Source organism: Zosterops lateralis (genome assembly GCF_965231275.1).
Source record: "Zosterops lateralis genome assembly, chromosome: 1".
Lineage (NCBI taxonomy): Eukaryota > Metazoa > Chordata > Aves > Passeriformes > Zosteropidae > Zosterops > Zosterops lateralis.
The window spans coordinates 120,877,275-120,895,950 of NC_139762.1; the positions used below are offsets into that span (position 1 = coordinate 120,877,275).

The 18,676-nt window shown below is 41.3% G+C and overlaps 2 protein-coding genes across 3 annotated transcripts; one reads left to right on the forward strand and one right to left on the reverse strand.

Annotated features, from left to right (window-relative positions):
* Positions 1 to 260: 260 nt before the first annotated feature.
* ELOC (elongin C) lies at positions 261 to 12,036 on the reverse strand. 2 transcript variants are annotated; one of them, XM_083864870.1, is made up of 4 exons: positions 11,911 to 12,036; positions 4,652 to 4,714; positions 3,078 to 3,221; positions 261 to 498 (listed from the first exon to the last, which is right to left on the reverse strand). In XM_083864870.1, the coding sequence occupies exons 2-4, from the start codon at positions 4,653 to 4,655 to the stop codon at positions 308 to 310; spliced, it is 339 nt and encodes a 112-aa protein (XP_083720996.1). In that variant the 5' UTR covers positions 4,656 to 4,714; positions 11,911 to 12,036; the 3' UTR covers positions 261 to 307. The 2 variants fall into 2 exon arrangements, with proteins under 2 accessions (XP_083720996.1, XP_083720997.1); XM_083864871.1 differs by lacking the exon at positions 11,911 to 12,036 and adding an exon at positions 11,457 to 11,697.
* A 208-nt stretch (positions 12,037 to 12,244) lies between these two features.
* Positions 12,245 to 16,449, forward strand: TMEM70 (transmembrane protein 70; the record flags this gene model as incomplete). The annotated part of the gene is made up of 4 exons (XM_083859406.1): positions 12,245 to 12,328; positions 13,308 to 13,598; positions 14,610 to 14,721; positions 15,782 to 16,449. 4 exons carry the CDS (start codon positions 12,245 to 12,247, stop codon positions 16,237 to 16,239), a joined length of 945 nt encoding a protein of 314 aa, XP_083715532.1. The 3' UTR covers positions 16,240 to 16,449.
* Between the last annotated feature and the right edge of the window lie 2,227 nt (positions 16,450 to 18,676).

Here is an 18,676-nt window from a genome sequence, read left to right on the forward strand (position 1 = left end):
AGTATTTGCTACGGTCATTGTATTAAAAGAAAGTTCTACCACACCTAAAGGATAAGGCATAGCCATCTACTAATTGGCATATTTGTTTATTTGTCTCAGTTTGTGAAAAGTTCCTTATTCGTGTAAGCAGCAAAACAAACTCCAACTGAATGACTGCTATATGCAAAAGAAGGCAATTGCCTCTGCAGTGAACTTTACAGTTCTCAACAGCACACACGCAACATGCTATCTGAAAAAAGTTACTAACTGAACTACATGTATTAAATACTGAAAAAAGTTTTACATTTTTTATTATAATTTATTTTATTTAACAATCTAAGAAGTTTGCAGCCATCAGAAGTTCCAGTGCAATTTCAGGTGCAATTGGGAATTCAGGAATCTCCGTAGAGCTGTTAGTATAGCGGACCTTGTAGGTGAAATACATGCATACTTTGGATAGGACATGGGATGGGATCTCTCTAAAATTGACCTCATTTGTTTCATTTTCTGCAAACTGACCTGTAGAAAGAAAAAAAACAACACAAAAGAACACCAAACCAGAAGTCAAAATCTCCATTCACTGCAAAATAAAACAACTTACCACATTAATACAATGCATTCTAAACAGATCTGCCTAAGTCTCATCTTCCAGGGCATTAGATTCTTCAATGTAAAGCAGGATGTGCCACACTCAGAGCCCTCAGGAATATTAAGACACTCAGCATTATGACATGTTTATTTAGGCTGCAGCCTATCAACATTATTCTGAACAACTACACCAGAAATTTAGGTTTACTTCCAATACAGTTGATAAGTACTTAGCTGAGTGCTAAGTTCTAAGAGGCATCAATCCAAATTTCTAGCTGTCTTATCCAAGGGAAAAAAAGGGTTTCTAGATGTTTCATATCTGCATATGCACACATATATGTGTAGATCAGTAGTCCCTCCCATGACCCAGTAGCTTTGAATTCCTCAGTTTCAGGCAGATTTGACAAGAGGGTTAAAACCTCAAAGATGCATTAACTTGATAAGCTGTGGAAACAGACAGACAGCAGGGACAGGGAAACTCTTGTACTGGAGGGAAGCTTACATGCAGTACAAGTATATTCCTATTAGATATGAAAGAATTTATTCAGAATTCAAATCTCAAAACACAAGTACATTTGAAATTTGCTTTCTATAGTGCCTATAACCATGAAACCCTGATGATACAAATGTTAGGATACTATGGTTAGTCCCAGAGGATTTATTATTTTTGTCTCTTCCCCTCACATCTTTGGACTTTCATCTCATTAAACTGAAAGATAATAAAAAAACCTACTAACATTACCTCCATGTTTATGGGAGACAGCAATGTTAAGTTCCCACTGTTCCTGTGGGCATCTCCTTCTAGCTACAAAGCAGAGCTATTTACTAATGTCTACAGAGATTTGTGTAGAAATATCTGCATGCACTGAAGCTAATCTGGCTTGAATTTTAGTACAGGAACAGTTGGAAGGAGAAGAAGAAATATTAGCATATTAGCCAAATCACAGCAACTGAAACAAAGGCCTTACACATCAGTGAAATTATGACCTACTGAACTAGGCAGCAACAGTACTTTTCCCTATGACCCGTTTATCATTTTAGTATTTGTACAAAATACTCTTGACTGCTGAGTCCTTTACAGAGTCAGTTCTAGCCCTCTAAGCAGGCTCTTTTGCCTTTTATTCCTTCACCCTGAATGAATTCAGAGCAGATTTTGTAAATACTCTTCTTAGATGTCTGGGAGGCTGACATGGACACAAAACGCTTACTACGTATTTTCAAATACAACCATTAAAATGACACTGAGATTTCGATTGCTCAGTTTGCCCAAATATTACTAAATAAAAATATATATTAAACCAATAGATCTGTCCAGTAATCCCCCTCACCAGAATCTAAGAGAGAACATAAGAATGACCATATTCATCTCCAAGCTCCATGTAGCCTACTGCCCAACCACTCAAGTGCCCAAAGGTAAATGCACAGGACGAGGGTATAGAAGAGAGAAAGCACTTGTGTTAACTTCTCCCTGTTCTCTCCGCCACTCTTTTGGTCTTCAAAAATTAGTTTAGACACTTCTTAAACCAGATATAGTCTCATAAATTCAGTAACACGTGAGGTCCTTCCCTCCTGTAAGTTAATCTACCCTCGCCTCAATCTTAAGCTAACTTTCATCATTAATCTCAGAAACTCCTTGTCATAGGATGTTGTCAACAATGAGGCCTTAACCCCAGCAGGCAGCAAAGCACCACAAGGCTGTTTGCTCATTTGCCCCTGCTGTAGGTGGACAAGGGAAGAGGAAAGGAACAGTAAAAGCATGAAAACTTGTAGATTAAGAGAAGAGAAAGGAAACAAAACAAGTGATGCAATGGTAATCACCACCTCCCATGGGCAGACTGATGACCAGCCAGTTCTCAAGCAAAAGATGGCTCACTCCCCTTTTTCACACTTCCCCCTTTTTTACTTTGGAGTAAGACATATGGAATGTAAGATCTCCTTCAGTAGTTCAGGTCATGTGTCTGCCTGTGTTCCCTCCCAGCCTCTTGTGCACTCTCCTGTCTGGTTATTGAGTGGGGAAAGAGTGAGAAACAGAGGAGGCCTGAACAGTGGGCAAACACCTTTCAGCAACAGCTAAAACAGGTGTGATATTGGCTCTGTTTTAGTCCCAAATTTGAAGCTCAGAACCCTGTGACCTGCTATGAAGAAAACTATTTCCATATGGAATACCAGAAGTTCTGCCATGGATGTGGCAATAAAGAACTACCAGCTCTTGTTCATTTTGAACTTGGCAGCTCCATGTTTCATATAATACCCTCAAGTTCTCATACCATGGGAAACTAGCAGTACTGTAAGACAATGTAAAACCCCTAAGTGCCCAAAAAGCAGAGTCCAATTTTAAGTCTGGTACCACAAAACCCCAACAGAGATGGACTGTTCTGCTGGAAACAAGAACGAGGCATGATGTGAAAAAGTTATCATTTTTTCAAACTTTTACTTACTGCATAATAAAAATTCAAATTGTCCAAATGTGAAAAAAAAGAAGATAAAGGTACTAAGTCTTCTGTACCTACCTGGTCCACTCAACATAGCTTTTATTGTTCCTGATGTTAATGCATGCTCTCTTTTTACAATGAACTCATGGCCATCAGAGGATATTAACTTCACATACATAGCATCTGGGCCCTCACACCCACCGTATGTTTTCTCTTCTCCATCTGTAATGAAAAAAAAATAACAGTTTCAGAACGGAGCATACTGATTCACACTACTAAAAATGCAAGTTTCAGTCTTTGGCTACATTTGCAGACTGAAGAACCCAATACAACAAGAAATGAGACAGAAGCACTTTGCATATCCGAAGATGACTTTTCTGAAGTAACCACCAATCTGTTTTAAAGTAATTTTGCATAACTTGGAATTTTAACATCCCTCCATCACCAAATTCTGGCATGAATTTTAAAATCTACATAGGAATGAAATTTTCCTTTAGACATTTTCAAGTCAATTGAACTTACAAATGTTACTTACTGCTTCCTTCCATTAAATCATGTTTATCATACTAATACTTGCTAAAAGTTAACTAAACACATATCTGATATTGAAAAATACAAACAGTGAGGAAAAAATACTTTCTGAAGCACTGGTAAAACAAAAGCAGTCAATATTCCTGCACTGAAGAAATGACATGAAATAAGATTCATCCTCCCTGATGGCCCAGACCCAGAACCATACAGAATCAGTGGATCCCTGTGTTGTGGCCTTTGGCAGAAAGCATGGAAAGTGCAAAGCACTAAACCTAGGGAGATTTGAAAATTCTCCCCACAGCAGTTTGTGCTTCTCCTGTTGCCTTCTCCCTTCTGTTTCACTGAATACCTGCTCTCTACTTTGTTTCTCCTGAAGGCTTTATCCCCCTTCCTTTTTGTGCTTTTATTGTATCCTGACAGTGCTACTTTTAAAAATTGAAATACTGTTGCCAGTATAGCAAAGAAAACATTCCCCCAATGAAGTTGCTTTGTGAATTTGAAGTTAAAATTGAATTATTATGTAGTTGTTGACAATTTTAATCAAGTACTGCCAGTGCCAAACATGCTATAATACAGTCAGAGAAAGTACAAACAAAACCAGAATCCATCCAAAACTGTTTCATTAACCAGTCATTTGTTGAGGCAGAAACAAAAGTTTCAGAAATGTAGTCATATCACACACAATGCAATTTATCAGAAATCAGTCTGTATTATGATCTCTGAGCCAAAATTCAACAGGCTTACTTCAGTTAACAAACAAACAAAGAATTATTTAAAAAGTACACAGTGAAATTTTCTTGGCCACTATACACAAGTTTAGTGCTATAAAAGCCTAAAGGCATTCCTATTTTAACATGTGCATTTTCACAACTATGCATGTTAAAGCATGTGATTTTTTTTTTTTTTTTGTTAGAATAGAAACACTCTGAACAAATCTTCCAATAAATCAACAGTCACTTGAGGAAATTCTCCTACAAAACATTTGTAGGAAGGTTGAGGCTACAAGAAAAAGTGACAAGATCAACATTTAGAGTCTTAAAATCCACCTCTTCTACCAATATGAGAGAGAAAATGCTTTGAATCATACAAAACCAAGAAACACTCTAAGATTGTGAACTTACCCATTCTCTTCTTATAAAAAAAAATTTGTTTCTTTTCAACTGCAGATTTTGCAATAGGAGCGTCTGAAAAAACACAAGCGGCAATATTTTGAGTCAGCAGTATGATTTTTAAACTCCCCTTTACTTATTGTTCTTTATGTTACCATAAACACTCTTCCAAAAAGAATATGTTGATAGACAACACACAGTGTTGATGAGCAGTATGTTTTGAAAACAGGAAAGCCACGGGAAATGCAAACCCTGGACCTTAGCACCTCCAGTACCATCTGAGGGCCAGACTGCCGGAAAGCACAACCAGACCTGGGGGTGCTGGTGGACAAGTTGAACAGGAGCCAGCAGTGTGCCCTGGCAGCAAAGAGGGCCAGCAGCACCCTGGACTTTATTTAAGAGCATTGCCAGAAGGCTGAGGCAGGTGACCCTGCCCCTCCACTGGGCACTGCTGGGACACTCCTGTATGACAGACCAAAGTGAGTCCTGCAAAGGGTCACAGAGATGACCCAGGGATTGAAGCACTTGTCCTACAAGGACAGGCTGAGAGAACTGGGGTTGTTTAGGCCAGAGAAGAGAAGGCTCAGGGATCAGTCTAATCAGTGTGCACTAAATACCTGGCCTTCAACCTGTCCTTCACAGGAGATTGACAGTTCCCAATATCACCACCAATATCATCTAGATAATCTACTTCAGACACACTATGTAGGTACAGTTAACCAGGAGCCTCCACAGCCTAAATGCTGATATCCAGCGTGCTGCATGCCTATTTCTCCATGGAAAGGAAATTAAGAGTTAGAGAAATGGAAGTACTTATTTGCAAAACAAATCTGCTGTGTTGAGATACAACTTTTATTTCTTTACCCCAAACTGTATCTTTGCTGTCTAAAAGAAAACTTTGGAAGAGAAATTCTACCCACCTACCTGCTGTCCTAAAATTCCTTTGATATCAACAGCCACTCTGCAAACATTAACCCAATAAAAATCAATGATACTGCTGTGTGCCCACAGATTCAGGAAAATAGCACCAGTGATTCTAGGTGGTTTCCCAGCTGATATTCAGGGCTGAGGGCAATAAAGAGATCAGAACGGAGACCACACCCCACATTTGCTCCCTCCTGTTTCTGGTAAAAGTTTAGCAGAAAATGTAAGCAAGCTGAGGAAGCCACACGATTTGGAAGAATACTACAGTCACCTCTTTGCTACTGCTGATCACTTCTGTTTCCTCAAGATTTTATAAGAAGGAACTTTGTTACGTACACCTAATGAAACTATGCACAAATAACCAATGTTTTTTTAGCTGTCTGAAGAGAAATGAGCAAAAATAATCCCCCACTTACATTGCTGCTTCCTTTGAAAATTACCCTGACTTTACAGAAGTATCTCTCAAAAATATTTTCCTTCCTACTGGTACAAAGAACATCTTAACCTGGATTCTTGCAGGTGAAAAGTTCCTGAATATAAGGCACGTTGAAGAATGTTCTTTGAGAGTTAGTTTCTGTATGCTATAAGAAAGATTCCCTAAAATGGAGTGTTAAACGCCTGCATCACTTTCAGTAATTCCAAGAACTCATCTAAGGAAATTAGATTTGGGTGCTGGGACAGTTAGGGCCCAAAACTGATGGGATCTTCCACCCTATTTCAACAGGTTTTGTAAATGGAAATCAGCCATCTTATTGCAGAGTATCTGAAGAAATACCTCACATTATAACTTCTACTTTGCAGAAGAGGATCACTTGTACTACCTCTTTTTCTAGCCACAAAACCATCTGCTACATTCCAAAAGAGTACTGAAACCACCTATGATTTATAATACTTGGGAAAAGGAAAAAAAAAAAAAGAACAACACAGAAGTGATACCACTCTTGGGAAGTGTTGGTGCTAATAAAATGTGCCTTGGTTTACAATACAAATGATGCCACTAAACACAGAAATAAAGGCTAATTAGTGGGAATGCAGATATATTAAGACCTCACAAGGTAAAAGCATAACTGGAGGAAGCTAATACATTGAAAGATTGAAAATAGAGAACTGAAAAAGCCCACACAAAAAGAGTTAGATGTCAAAAAAATATACAAATAACATTTTAATACATCATATGCTATCATACGATTAGAGAGGAAAAAAATACAGTAATTAACAAAGAAGAAAAAAATTATCAGGCTCATTGGTCTGAATTCAACTGTACTAAACAGTAAAGCAGGATAAAAATGCAGTAAGCCTTCGTAGTTTTAGGGCACACTGAACTAATCTAGTATTTTAAAAATTAATCAGTCCTTTTCTTGGGGAAAAAGGAAACTCCAACAAGATGCAATCTGGGCTCAGTGTATCATCTGAGGTTAAATAAATGTGATGAGAGGTAATCTTAAAATGAGAAAGAACCTTTCTACAAGACTACAAGAATACTGTATGGTGTTGGAAACACAGAACAACTGGACTAGAAAAGAACTACTCTACTAGTTCCTCCAAAAAAAAAAAAAAAAAAACCCTGAATTTTTTTAAACAATGCTGCCAGAAAAGAATAGGCAGATTTGGATGAAACAGAAGTGGAAAGGATTGCAACAAAAGTGGGACAAAACGTAACACAGACAAGTGACCAGTCTTGAAAAACAGTGTACTAGAAGCTACATGAAATTAAGTCACATGAAATCAAGACTCCTGCATGAAGGGACCAATACAATCTTCTTTCATGTCATCAGGGCTTGTTTTTTGGGGCTATAGTCATTCTGTGGACAACTAGAAACTGATGCAGCTCTGTGGGGTCAAAAAGAAAAAAGAAGGGTGAGGGACAAAGAGGCGAATGCACATTGAGGACTCCTTTTCAATAAAGATGGGGAATATGAGCAACACTGCACATGAGCAACAGCTTGTCTGGAATACCACACACAATTCTGAATTTCTTTATTCAAGAAAAAGAAGTTTGAATCACAAGAACTACAGAGAGGAGCTACTGATACAACCAAAAAACCCGTTTCTAAAAGAAAAAATAATCTTCCTTATTCAGCTTAGCAAAACTGGAATGAACATAAATATAAAAATTCATTAAAAAGACGAACATCGAGGGAAACTATGCCAAGATAATACCTCAGTTTAAGTTCAACTAATGAACATAAACAACAACAATAATAAAATTTATAGTGCTATTCCAGAATCCAAGTTTGGTTCTGGATATGGAAAATCCCAAACATTTTATTGCCAAAAGTAGAAGATGCAGAAAAGCCAACCTGCTTTTAAGAAAAAGACACAGTATGTTCCAACATATGGTGAATTTGACACGGCAGCAGCAGCAAGGGACACACTGAGTTTCATTCACTTTCCATTCTGATGAAATCATGTGTCATTAAAAAAAAAAATCATGAATACTATTAGCAGTACTAGTCCTGACAAAACAGCCAACAGCAGAGAGCCAATGCAACAAATGTGGAGAAAAGAAAAACAAGAAACTCAGGAACCCTGAAAAACCTAAAACACTCAGTAACCCAGTGGTTCCTCTTCTGGATCAACAAGTGTCCAGTCTGTCACGATGTTGTATGAAGATCAGAACATTTTCAAAGCCAGGAAAAATGCACACAGAAAATAAATCAAAAGAACATAGAAATACCTCCCACAAATTCTCATTTATGCACACAGGGAGTACAAAAGGAACATGGAGGGAATTTTTCTGTACCTTTTTTCTAATTGAAAATGTCATGGCCTTAGGTTTTAAATAACAGGTCTAGGAGAGTTAAGCAACCTTGTATGTTGTCTTCTAGGAAATTATTTCTTTCAGTGTAATGTTTATTTCAAAACATATCACTGTATTTTCCTTCTGTATAATGAAAGCAGCATAAACCACAAAACAATACAAAGAAAGAGAGAGATTTCTGAGCATGCCTGGTAACTACTGATATTTTAATTACTTTTCCACATTTTATGGTTGCCCTGTTTGACTTCACCAAGAGCACACCAATGCAGCAGCCAGGATAAGAACAATCCAAGTTTTGTTAACTTGTTTATATATTTTTGACTTGACTATTTCAGACTCCTGCAAAGAACCACTAAATTATGTTGAAGTACATTCACAATTCCATTTGCCCTTCAAGAAGCTTATGTGGCATTACCATAAGGTAGCTCAGCTCCCTGACTGAAATCTCAAAAACTACATACATTAGGTATTACTGTTCTCCTCCTTTGCCTCCTTAAAAAACAAACAAACAAAACCCCCCAAAAACAACAAACAAACAAATCACAACCTCCTCACCGGCATTTATTAAGAGAAAGTTTACATAAAAGGGATATATCACTTTTTAATCAGAAGGAGAGTACGATACAACTAAACCCAGCATATTTGGCACAGAAACTTTCCAACCAATCTAGAAAGGACTTCCAGCTGCAGAAAACATAGAACTGTCATTAGATATTAGAGAACTGAAAACTGCCACAAGCTGCCAGGATATTTACACCTACAAGGTACAATATTGTGAAATATCACAAACCTTTAAACCATTGCAATCAGGCCACACAAGGCAAGTGCTCTTGTTTCCTACTTCAACACCTTCTTACACCTCCAAGAAGAAATCGGATGGTGTAGTGAGTTTAGTCTGATCTCCTTCCTGCTTCTCTTCACCATCAAATGCAAGAACAAACTGAAGCATGTTCACAGCTACCCCAGCTCACTCCCAAAGCTGCAGGCTCATCTCCCAAGTTGGCCAGAATTTCTAGAATATCATTTCTTTGTATGTTTTGTAATCCCATGAGTGGAGTAGATGTGAGGGGCACACACCAATGCAGCTGAACACACTGGACCACTGCACAGTTTCCAGAACCTCACTGCTCTCTTCTCACCAGCACGAGAACACTCAATCTATGCAAACATTTCAAGCATTCAGATTCTTTGATCCCATAGGAAAATCCTTTTAAAACTCAGCTTCTGGTTTAAGGAAATTCAAATTGCTTCCAGCTCATTAGTTGCACCACACACACACAGGACTTTTGAACACTTCAGCTGCTGACATTTGTATCCTACACTGCCCATTTCTGGAAACACATGTGGTAAACCAGCCTTCACTAATTCCTATGTTTGTTTAAAAGACAAATGTGACACTTTTTGGTGTCATTTATTTATCTGTAAGAGTTCATCAATTACCAAAGGCTGCTGTGTGTTACAACTGCAGCCTCCTACTGTTCAATCTTTAATTCTGCCCTATCCTGTGTAATAACTTGTTGAAAAGCACCACTCTTCAGTTTAGCATTCACTGCTCACCACACATCAAAAAATAATTAAGGGATTGAAGCACATTTAGAAAAAACATGAGGAGAAACCGGTACAGCATGATTTCCAAATCGGCTGATTCACCACCCCAATACTCTCAGACTCTAAAATTCAAATTTCTGGGACACACTGGAACGTGACAGGAAGGCACAGCACACGTGAATGCTACTCGAGATAAAGAGGAGATAGCCGAGGGAGATAGGGCAGGATGGCATGTACAAAGTACCAAATATCTTAGTTAAGACTTCTCTTCTTGCCTAAGAAACTTTTTCAGTAATTCCCCAGAAAGCTTCATGGAAAAAAACCTCAAAAACACGGACAAGGGAGTGTTACTGTTTTCTTCCACAGAATACTTCCAAGCTGTACTGTATAGCTCTTGCCATCACGGGAAAAGAGGCTGATGGCAACTGCAAAATTCTACAGGGCACGGATTTCTGCCCTTTTGTTACAGGCATCCACTAAAAACTGCTGTTATGCAAACTACCCAACAATGAAGCCAACTAAATCCTGAACCTTTCTAGGTGCTAACAGACATGTCAAAATACATCAAAATTCCTTAAAATAATCTGATAAACCCCATACTTTCATTACATAACTTAAGGATTTCTTCTCACATACATGAGAATTGTAAAACCACAGTAAAACACCTGAAGCTGAGCATTATTGAGCATGACACTCATAGGTCTCCCTACAACAATATTAAAACAATTAACAATATTAAAATTCTTCACATTAAGACTGTGAAACTATCTAAATCTGTTCCTCACCCATTCTGGTATAGGAAAAAAAAAAGGAAAATCTCAAATGGCTTTGCTCTGACACAACAAGGAAAAAAAAATTAAATGCTGAAGTGCTAAAAGTTTCTAAAAATTATCTTAAATAAAAATTATCTCCCAGTGGAAGCGTTAGCAAAAATTTTACTGACGTAAACATTTTACTGATGTAACTTAAGCTCATTAAAAGGCTGATCTCAAGGCATAAGGTGTGTGCCAAGGTACAACAGGAAAACTAATAAACACTTATTCTCCCTCAAAGTAACTCTTCAGTTAATTGAACATTCCCCCAGCAATTATTTTGGTCCTTTTTACAGCAAAAGGATAAAATTGGGAGCATGTAGGGGATTACTCGGAAATAAGTACACAAACTGGTTCTTACCCGAAAGATCTCTCTCGTGCCTGTTTATCTACGTTTTTCTGGTTTGCTTCCAAAAGCCACCAAAGCCAAGTAAACAAACGGCCTGTGGCTATCTGGGTCTCCTCAGAACGCAGAGCTTAACTTACAATCCACAGCACCAAACACATTTAGAAATATTTAACAAAAGTTACCTGGTGGAAGACCAAACTGGCTGTCAAAGCAAACTGCCAGCAGCACCATCACCTTTTCACAGACAAATGTGAAGCCCTCAATATCGTACCAATGCTCAGGTTACCGTGTATTAAAGCAGAACCTCCCTCTGAGGAACACACGGCACCCAAAAGCTCATTTCTGTTGCGACACGTAGGAGTATCGCCCTTTGCGTTGCTCACCGACCATTACAGCCAGATCACTTTAACCAGCACTTCTCACCTTGGCAAAACAACCCCTGGGGGCGCATCCTAAATTCTTTCGGCCTTAACTTTCCCCCTCTCTCTACGGCTCGGCGCAAGCAAAGGGCGAGCGTCACTTAGAGCAGGAGTTTGGGAGGACGCTCAAACCCAGCACCGCTCCGGAGCCCCTTTTCCGGCGCCGCCGGGATCCCAAAGAGCGTTTTGGGGCAGGAAGGCGCCTCTCGCCCCCACCTCGGCGGGAGAACCCCGGCCTGGCCCCGCGCCCCGCCGCCCCCGCCGCCGCTCCGGCCCCTCCGCCCGGTCCCGTTCTGCCCCCCCCGCCAGGCGCGGGGCGAGGCCGCTGCCCTTCGCGGGGCCGACTGCGGGGCCTCCCCGCTCCCCGCCCGACGGGGCTCCCCGCCCGACGGGGCGCCCCGCCCCCGGGGGTTCCCTCGCGGCCCCGGCGGGGTCTCGCTCCCGCGGCCGCCCCTCACCCGTGGGCGCCGCTCCCTCCGCCCCGCTCGCAGGGCCGCGGTGTCGGCCCAGCTGCCTCCGAGCGCTTCCGCCCGGGTCACGGGCCGCTTCCGGCCCCGCCGCCCGTGCGGCGACCGTGCTCCCGGCATGCCGTGCGCCCGCAGCGGTGCATGCTGGGGCGCGTAGTTCCCGGGGGCATCTGCAGGCCCGCCATGTCAGGGCTCGGGGGTGTCGGCTGGAGCCGCTGAACATGAGGGAGCGCGGGCCCGGCTGGGCAGGGAGGCCAGGGATATCCTGGCTTGTGTGCAGGATAGTGTGGGCAGCAGGAACAGGGCAGTGGTGTGCTCACCACCGATGAGGCCGCACCTCGAGTCCTGTGTTCAGTTTTGGGCCTCTCAGTTAATGCACGTCGAGGTGCTGGAGGCTGTCCAGGGGAGGGTGACGGAGCTGGGTAAAGGTTCTGGCGCACGAGTCTTATGAGGAGCACCTGAGGTAGCTGGGTTAATTTAGCCTAGAGAAGAGAAGGCTCAGTAAAAACTTTGTGGCTCTCCACAACTGTCTGAAACGAGATTAATAGGTGGGCTCGGCCTCTTATCCCCGGCAGGTGGTGAGGGGACACGAGGCGATGGCCTCAAGCTGCACCGGGGCAGGGTCAGGTTGGCCATCAGGAGGAGTTTCCTCACAGAAAGAGTGTTAGACTTTGGGATGGGCTGCCCAGAGAGTCGGTGGAGACGCCCTCTCCAGGGGATGTTTAAGGCATGATTTGATGTTGAATTATTTAAAAACTATGGAGTATTGATCTAATACCAGTATCCAACTATGACGGACAAAGACTCTCTAACAGTTTAAAGTTAGAAAGTGTATGTTTATTACGACGCCGGGCAGCGTGCGGGATCGTTCCCAAATACACACGCACAATTTACAGATGATCACAGGGTCTTTTATGTACAGGAGTGTTGAATACACAAAACACAAACGCATATTCATAACTCTGGTACATCCCATTCCTCGCTTTGTATGGTAATTAGCCCAAAAAGCCATTAAGCATGTGTAGTTTGTTTTTAAAATGGGTCGGTGGTCTTTTTTATAGGGTGGGGTCCCAAAATGATGAAGATGGGTCTTCCTCTCTTTGACTTTTTAACCTTTAGTGTTAGTGACAGCTGAATCCTGGTGTTTTTATTTTTTTTCCAGGACTGTTTGATTTATGATTGTATTGTATTCATGGGGTCTATTGATTATTCAGGATGCAAAAGCCTAGTTTGACAGCTTCCCTGATTTACCAGTTCCTTCCATGATTTATCAGTTCCTTCAGTCTGGCTTCTGTTAACAAAAAGGGTAGTCTAGTCTACATTATCTCAGCACTATCTATTTTGACTAAAGTCTTTAATTCTTCTAAATCAATGCTTCAATGTGGCAGCTAATGGCAGGGTTATTTGGCCGGGCTCGCTGGCCCCAGAGGCGTGTTTCCAGCCCGGAACCAAAGCGCGGGGCGGCGGCGGCGCGGCGGCGGCTCTCGCTGTGGCACCGCCCGCCGTGTCCCCGGTGCGGCCGCGGCCCCGCCATGCTGCCGCTGCTGCTGCTCCGGGCCGCCCCCGCCGCCTGCCGCCGCGCCCCCGCCACCGCCTCCGCCTCGGCCTCGGCATGGCTGCGGGGAGCCGCGCACACCGCCTGCCGCCACCGCGCCGCCCTGCCCGCGGGGCCCCGACAGGTTCAGTGTGGGGGCTGTGTGTGGGAGCAGGGGAAAGGGAGGCCGCGCTGGGATTCGCGGTTTTGCCATTAGGGGATTTTGGGGAGGAAAGCGAGTTTTTTCTCGGGGCCCTGCTCTGTTACGCTCAGGTGAGACCCCGCCTGGAGCGCTTTGTCCACCCCTGGGGTCCCCATCCGCCTGCTGGGCGAATCCAGAGATCACCAGAATAACTAGAGACATGTAGCACCTCTCCTATGATGAAAGACTGCGGGGATTAGGGTTTGTTCAGCCTGGAGAAGCGAAGGCTTCGGAATGACCTAATTGCGGCCTTCCAGTATCTGAAGGGAGCTACAAGAAAGTCATGCAGGGAAAAGGGACTTTTTATAGGGGCATGAAGTGCCAGGACAATGGGGAATGGATTAAAACTGAGAGTAGGTTTAGCTAATCTAAAGGAAGATATTTATCTTATAATCTAAGATATTAGGGGAAAAAATAAAACCAAAAACTGTGGGGGTGATGAGGCACTGGAATAGGTTCCTCTGAGAAGCTGTGGATGTACCAACCCCCAAGGTGTTTAAGGCCAGCCTGGATGGAGCTTGGAGCAAAATGGTGTAGTGGAAGGTGTCCCTACCCACAACGGGGCTGGATGATCTTTAAGGCCCAGTTCAACCCAGGCCATTCTATTATTCTATGATCAAAAGAGACATGATGAGCATGGGTGCCATAAATGTCTCCCTGCAAAGCTCTGTTTAAATCGATTACTGCCTCAGTTATCAGTAATGGGGTTGCAAATATTTAATGCTAATTTGGGATTGAAATAGTCAAGCAGTGTATTAGTTGGGAGTTTTTGACATGCTTTGGAGTGTAACCTAACTTTAATCCCTAGTTTGAAGTGCTGTGGGTGGGCTCGGGACAAGGAGAAGCTTTGTGTGAGTACATACAGATACATCTATAGATGTGTATGTGCATGGACAGGTAGATATAAGGTGTAGTACTGATGTTCCTTAGCCCTGTACTGGTTTTGTCTTTCAGGTTACATCTTTTCAAGGAGTGGCTGTTCGTAGCCTCAGCACGTCCTCCCCTCATGATCACCCAGAACATGGAAGATTAGTTTATAAAGGAAATTTGGCGAAGACAGTGTTGGGTATGTGACTTGAAGTGGTTTATAGTGCCTCTTTTGTTGTTTTAACAGTATTGAGTAACTTTAAAATGGAACATTAACAGTGAGTGTTCTCCTTTCCAAGTTTGCCAAAATCTGGATTCCATGTACATCAAAACAAACAAACAAAGGTTGTAGTGGTGGAGCTTGATTTCTGCTTCTCTGCTTGGGTGTGCAGGAGCTCTGTTCATCTCTAACCCCTCAGCCTTCTTTGGCTTCCCTTGCAGCTCTTGGCGTGACTTACCCAACCCAGTAAGCAACAAAGATCAGCTATAACTGCTGTTTACATCCTGTGTGCTTGGAAGTGCTCCTGACATGCTTCCCAGGCAGGCAGGTGTTAGGATGAAATGCTCCATCTGTAAAGAGACTTCGCAAATCTTTCTTTGGCCAGTTAATGTTACAAAGACCTAGTGAAAAGTAAAGCCATTGGGTGCTTTCTGATACACATCTTTGAAATGTGTCCTAACGTATTTATTTGTCTCATCATCTTGGGCTCCTGGTTTTATTGGTGACTTAAGGACTGTGGGTGGTCTACAGCACTGGCTGCTATCTTCAAGCCACATGCAAAATGGGTGGGGAGTACTTGTTAATATTTAGCAATCCAGGGTTTATGCATGGTGGCCAAGCTGGCTTCTGAATGTCAACATTAGTTGATGAAGAGAGAAATTCCCTGTCTGCCATCTCTTCAATGAGCACCATTACATATGTCCATAAATGGAGTCGTCTCATTAGAAATCAGTTTTTCTGCCTGTGAAATAAAAACTTCATGTGTGTACATAACAGCTGATCGCTGACTGCATCACAGAAATAGAGCCAGCTTTGGTAAACCCAGCATGAAGGTACAAACAAATCAGAACAGAGGCAACGAGACAGGGTTGAGCTTTCAACGGTTTCTCCATGAGCTTAAAAAAAAAGGAAAGGGGTTTCGAGTAACTTCATTGGTTCAAGTAATGTCATTGTTATCTGGTAGAAAAATATATGTAAGTCTAGAGAAAGTTTTGCTCATAAGTGTTAACCTTCGTTTTCTTTAATTTCTTTTATTTAGGTGTGAAGTTTTTCTCTTACTCCACCAGCATATTCAACCTGTTCATGATGCCCTACATCATGCTCAAGAGTGGTATTGGAGTGGAAAGTCTGCTTGTCCAAGCCGCCTTTTATGGGCTGATTGGGATTTTTACGTTTGTAACTCCAATTACTTTGCATATCCTTACAAAAGGTTACGTGATCCGACTCTATTACAAAGATGAAGCGGACACTTACACAGCCATTACCTACAATGCCATCTTGGCAGAAAAAGTGACTGTTTTCCATCAGAAAGATGTAAAGATTCCAGACATCACCAAGATGTTTACAACATTTTACGCTAAAACGAAATCAATGCTTGTTAATCCTACGCTTTTCCCAAATCCTCAGGATTATAACCATCTCATGGGCTATGACAAATCCTCATTTTTTAAATTTGAGGATTTAGAGGAGGTTAAAGAAGCTGATAAAAGGAAATAATTTGAAATTAATGTTAGCATCATTGTCTATACTATGATATATACTATATACATGAAAGAATGTAAAAATCTATTACACTTGCTTAAGTATCAGGTAGCTGGAGTTTTCTGTATGCATTTTGGAATGTATAAAGACACTTTTTTAAAAATACTGTAAACAGTGTGAGGATTTCTTTAGCGTTAATGACATAAAATACAGGAAAAAAAAAGAGATCCTTAGCACTGTCTTTTGCTTTCTTATTCTTGGTTTGATTTTTGTTGTTACTTCTCCAGAGAACTGTAAAAGGCATGAGCTGTGTGGCAGTCTCACCATCTCCATGTCAAACAAAGCCATTCATGATAGATAAATCATCAACACTCATTACCTATCAAGTATGTAAAGATCTTAAATACTAATTGTACTTAATCTAAAAATACTGGGCTTTTTGTCACTGCTAGTGATGGTATAAAGGAAGTGAACATGGCTTTCCCTTCCCTTTGTGAGACTGGCAGTAGCCAGAAGGAGTGTCTGGAAAGCAGGCAGTTATTCCTGTGAATTCCTGGTCCTACCTCCTTCCAAAGGAGAGAAGAACATGGGGAAGATGACATTGTATATATAGAGCAGTAAGTTCTAGCTACTCAAAGCTACTCTCAGGTTTCTTAGACTGAAGCCCACTTCGAGCAACCCTGTTCCCAAAGGTGGAGAGCAAGAAGCCTCTCCTCTTGGCCATGGAAAGCACCATGGTGTAAGATCTGTGAGCATCTACTGATAAGAGGTGCTGTATTTGAATTGACAAAATTCTAGCAGCTAGTGGTTAAAATGCATTCTATCAGCATTTTTGTATGGTGGGGAAGCAATTGTGCCTTTAAAGAGCACACCTCTGGATTTTCAGCGCTGTGAAGAAAGCCACCTTTCACTCAAATAAAAAGGGGATCTCCTCTTTTTGTGGTATTAGACTGGTCCTTCTCCCTTGAGTGCGTAGAGGTTGGATTTAATTTTTTTAGCCCAAGGCACATAAACTGATAGATACTTGTTTTCAAATAATGAGGGACCTAAATATTTTGAGACATTAAAATTACCAAATTGAAAAGAACCCCAAAATTAAGATTAATCCTTTTGTGTTAGCAGTGCCCTTTGTAATAAGAAAATGTGATGCTTGCTACTAGTCATCCGGCTCCTGCAAATAAAAATTTTCAAGCTGTTTCCTAAGTTGTAGCTGGATAACTGTGTTTGAAAGTCTAAATGTCTTCCAATATTATTCTTTCAATTTCCTTTTGTAGGATGACATCACAGATGTTAAACCAGGGTTTTGAGTGTTGCTTTTCAGACTGCCCTGAATGTACTTGCTTAGTAATTAAAAAGCAAATTGTGCCATCCCAGTATTTTTGAGGCAGTTTTTTTTTTGTGTTGGACCACTATAATTTTAAAAGCCTGATAGAGTTTCATTAAGTCAGTATCATTCAATGGGTAGCAATAATATGTAAATAATGTTCTCATAAAATTATATTGAACATGTGAGGTTCAAACTATTTTGAACAAGCAATTCTGATCACCTGGTTGTACTACTTGTCCTCATTGAAATTATATTTTACCCTTAGTTAAAACTAGTCTTTCCATGCCTGATGCATTCACTCACTTCTTTTGGTGCTTGCATTGAAAGATAAAGTTGACTTGATCTTCTAGTGACAAATATGGGGAGAACAGGAAATAGAGTTTGCTGGAGAAGGTAAAGGAAAGGCCCCAAAATTACGTTTATGTACTCCATAGGCAATATCAAAATCCTCATCTTTGTCTTCTGTGTGCAAAAACTTTTCATTTCTAAATTTGAGATTTGGCCAATTCAGGATAAGGCAGCAAGAGTAAGATATCTCCATGCCATTGGCCGAGTTTCTATCTATGGAAAATTATTATTATTTCTTCTGCTTGTGTTCTAGTAGTGAAAAGCAAGTGAAGCTAGTAGGTGGCTTTCTGATATGCAGATGATTAAAAATAACATTCAAGAATCCAGAATTCTACCGGAAGATAGGTGATGATTCTGGCTGTGATGTAATCTCAGAAAAAAATATTTAATACTTCCAATGTGGAACTTGAAAACAATAGGATAATACTTTTATATTAGGAAAAGAGAAGACCAGACTTACTGAAGATACTCAATATTCTCCATGCTTCTGCTTTGTTTGCTGCTACACTTGGATTGTGCACTTGGAATTGTAGGGCCACTTAGGTTGGAAAAGACTTCCAAGATCACTGACTCCAGCCATTAACCCAGCACTGCCAAGTCCACCACTAAACTATGTCCTTAAGTGCCACATTTATATATCTTTTAAATGCCTTCTGGCATGGTGACTCAACCACTTCCCCAGGGAGCCTGTTCCAGTGCGTGACAGCCCTTTCAGTGAAGAAATATTTCCTAATATGCATGCTAAATGTTCCCTGGTGCCACTTGAGGCTGTTTCCT

What these genes read in the sequence shown, in the direction of transcription:
- ELOC (XM_083864871.1), bottom strand. Translation starts at nt 11,484, where the DNA reads ATGCGCCCCCAGGGGTTGTTTTGCCAAG. An exon ending in CCAGGGGTTGTTTTGCCAAG is followed by an intron (nt 4,715 to 11,456) that starts GTGAGAAGTGCT and finishes GTGTTTTTTCAG; the next exon opens with ACGCTCCTATTGCAAAATCT. An exon ending in AGCTATGTTGAGTGGACCAG is followed by an intron (nt 499 to 3,077) that starts GTAGGTACAGAA and finishes TTCTTTCTACAG; the next exon opens with GTCAGTTTGCAGAAAATGAA.